This window comes from Amphimedon queenslandica, unplaced genomic scaffold (assembly GCF_000090795.2).
Source record: "Amphimedon queenslandica unplaced genomic scaffold, v1.1 AMPQUscaffold_13092, whole genome shotgun sequence".
Taxonomy (NCBI): domain Eukaryota; kingdom Metazoa; phylum Porifera; class Demospongiae; order Haplosclerida; family Niphatidae; genus Amphimedon; species Amphimedon queenslandica.
Window position 1 is genome coordinate 8928 of NW_003546672.1, and position 2065 is coordinate 10992.

At 37.9% G+C, this 2065-nt stretch overlaps 1 protein-coding gene across 1 annotated transcript in view; it reads right to left on the reverse strand.

Moving 5' to 3' along the window:
• Positions 1–1549, reverse strand: part of LOC100634702 (receptor-type tyrosine-protein phosphatase alpha-like) — a 7593-nt gene extending 6044 nt beyond the window's left edge. Inside the window, exons 1-4 of the mRNA XM_020001287.1 lie at positions 1400–1549; positions 1114–1281; positions 624–914; positions 212–550 (exon numbers count right to left, since the gene is read on the reverse strand). Of these exons, the coding sequence (XP_019856846.1) occupies positions 212–550; positions 624–729 (445 nt within the window). The 5' untranslated portion in view covers positions 730–914; positions 1114–1281; positions 1400–1549. The remainder of the gene's footprint in view (positions 1–211; positions 551–623; positions 915–1113; positions 1282–1399) is intronic.
• Positions 1550–2065: the final 516 nt, after the last annotated feature.

Consider the following 2065-nt stretch of genomic DNA (forward strand, 5'->3'; position numbering starts at 1 on the left):
GCTGGCACAATAAATTTGGCACTTTAATAAATAATAATAATAATAATAATAATAATAATAATAATGTAGCCATCCAAAATAAAAGCCAGCCATTTTGCACATGCTCAAAAGCACATGACCGTGTACAAGTGGATCACATTAAAACTTCCCAAGCACCAAAAACTAAGGAATTTACTTATTCTAAAATTACCAACTCCACGCTCCCACTTACCTATCACTGTTGTTTTCTTGTCAACAAAACTACCTCCAGTTTCTTGTCCAAATGATGACTTGGCAAATACATAAATTCTATAAGTCGTGTTAGGTAGTAAGCGTTGTACTGAGTATCGTGTAGAGGAGTGGATGCTAGCTTGACCAACAGGTTCACTACCATCACTAATTGATTCAGATTGATCAGCTGGTGCACGGTACCACTTCAAAATGTACGTTAAATTACGATTGAAAACATTGTTAATGTCAACTCCACTACGATCTTTAGGAGGATCCCATTCTAATGTTACCGTGGTTATACTTAACGAGAGATCCCCTAACCCTTGGACCTGTTGAGGAACTAGAGAGAGAGAGGAGAGAGAGAGAGAGAGAGAGAAAAGCAAAAATGAGGACGTACACATTATTGCACTTACTTCCGATGACGTGTGAATATATTCTATCACTAGCTTCAGATCCATTGTCATTCTTAACACTGACTATAATAGAATTATTTCTGAATGACGGTATACCAGTCAACATGTAACTCAACTGGCCAGCTGCTACAGGAATAGTATTAGTGTGGTCAAACCTAATCACTGTTTGGGCTATCTCATACGATCTGATTGGTCCATTTTGAAGGTGACAGAGGGGAGGCTCCCAAGTGATGTTAATGCTGCTTGGATTGATTGGATAAGCAGTAACATTTAAAGGAGGACCAGCTGGAGCTAATGTGAAAGAAAAAAGTGTGAGAAAGTAGAGTAGCAAAAACAAGTAATAAACATAGTTAGATCTACATGTACAATGTACATGTACTTTAGGAGACCAATCTAACTACTTCAGGAGACCTAGCTACATGTACATGTATGAGAGACCAAAAGTCTCCTAAACTGAAACTCCCTCTACATAGTGATTCTAATAACCTACCACTGGTAGAAGTGGCGGCAGTTACAGGAGCTGATGGCTCACCCACAGCTGCTTCACTGATGGTACTAATGGTAATAGTGTAGTTCGTATTCTCCTCCAGGCCAGTTAATAATAAACTAGTATTAATACTGTTGGTGATAATAGTGCCATTCTTTACACCTGGACAATCTGGAACAGAAAGAAATTAGAGAAAGACAAGAAGCAAAAAGTGATGATGTGAGAGAGGGAGAGAGAGAGAGAGAGAGAGAGAGAGAGAGAGAGAGAGAGAGAGAGAGAGAATCCTCACTAGTAGATACATTAGTTGGTTGATAGTGTACAATGTATTCTACTACCCCAGTGCTTCCATTCTGAGGCTCCTCCCAGTCAATTAATAAAGCAGTAGCGTTTGATGAGACAGGAGTCACACTAATAGCTTCAGGTGTGCCAGCAACTAATTAAAGATAAATTCAATGTAATTTCAAAAAGGGGGAAACCAGTCTCAAGGAGGAAACTACACAAACAAGTATGTACGTGTACATATACATGCCAAACATTTCAAGAATTGAAACAGGAAATGTTAATTTGTTAACTACACAGCCAAGAATTATCATACTGATACAGTAGTACTGCCTAAAGTTAATGAATCAGGTCTGATTACTGAAGTGATACAGTCCTGATAGGCTATCAGGACTGTATCACTTAAGTAATCCAGACCTGATTCATTAACTTTAGGCAGTACTACTGTATCAGCATGATAATTCTTGGCTGTGTACTAATTAATTTATTATTTATTGATTAGGAACATGCTAAGTAGGGGATGACCCCATTCCAAAAATTTGTTAAACTTCTTCAATCCTGTCCAAGAACTCAAGCCTTCAAAGTCTCATTTTTATACACTGATATTTGTAAAAGCTATTGTGGGTCGCACTACATTGTGGTTAACACTCCTGAACTTGTATAAACTGTTATTATA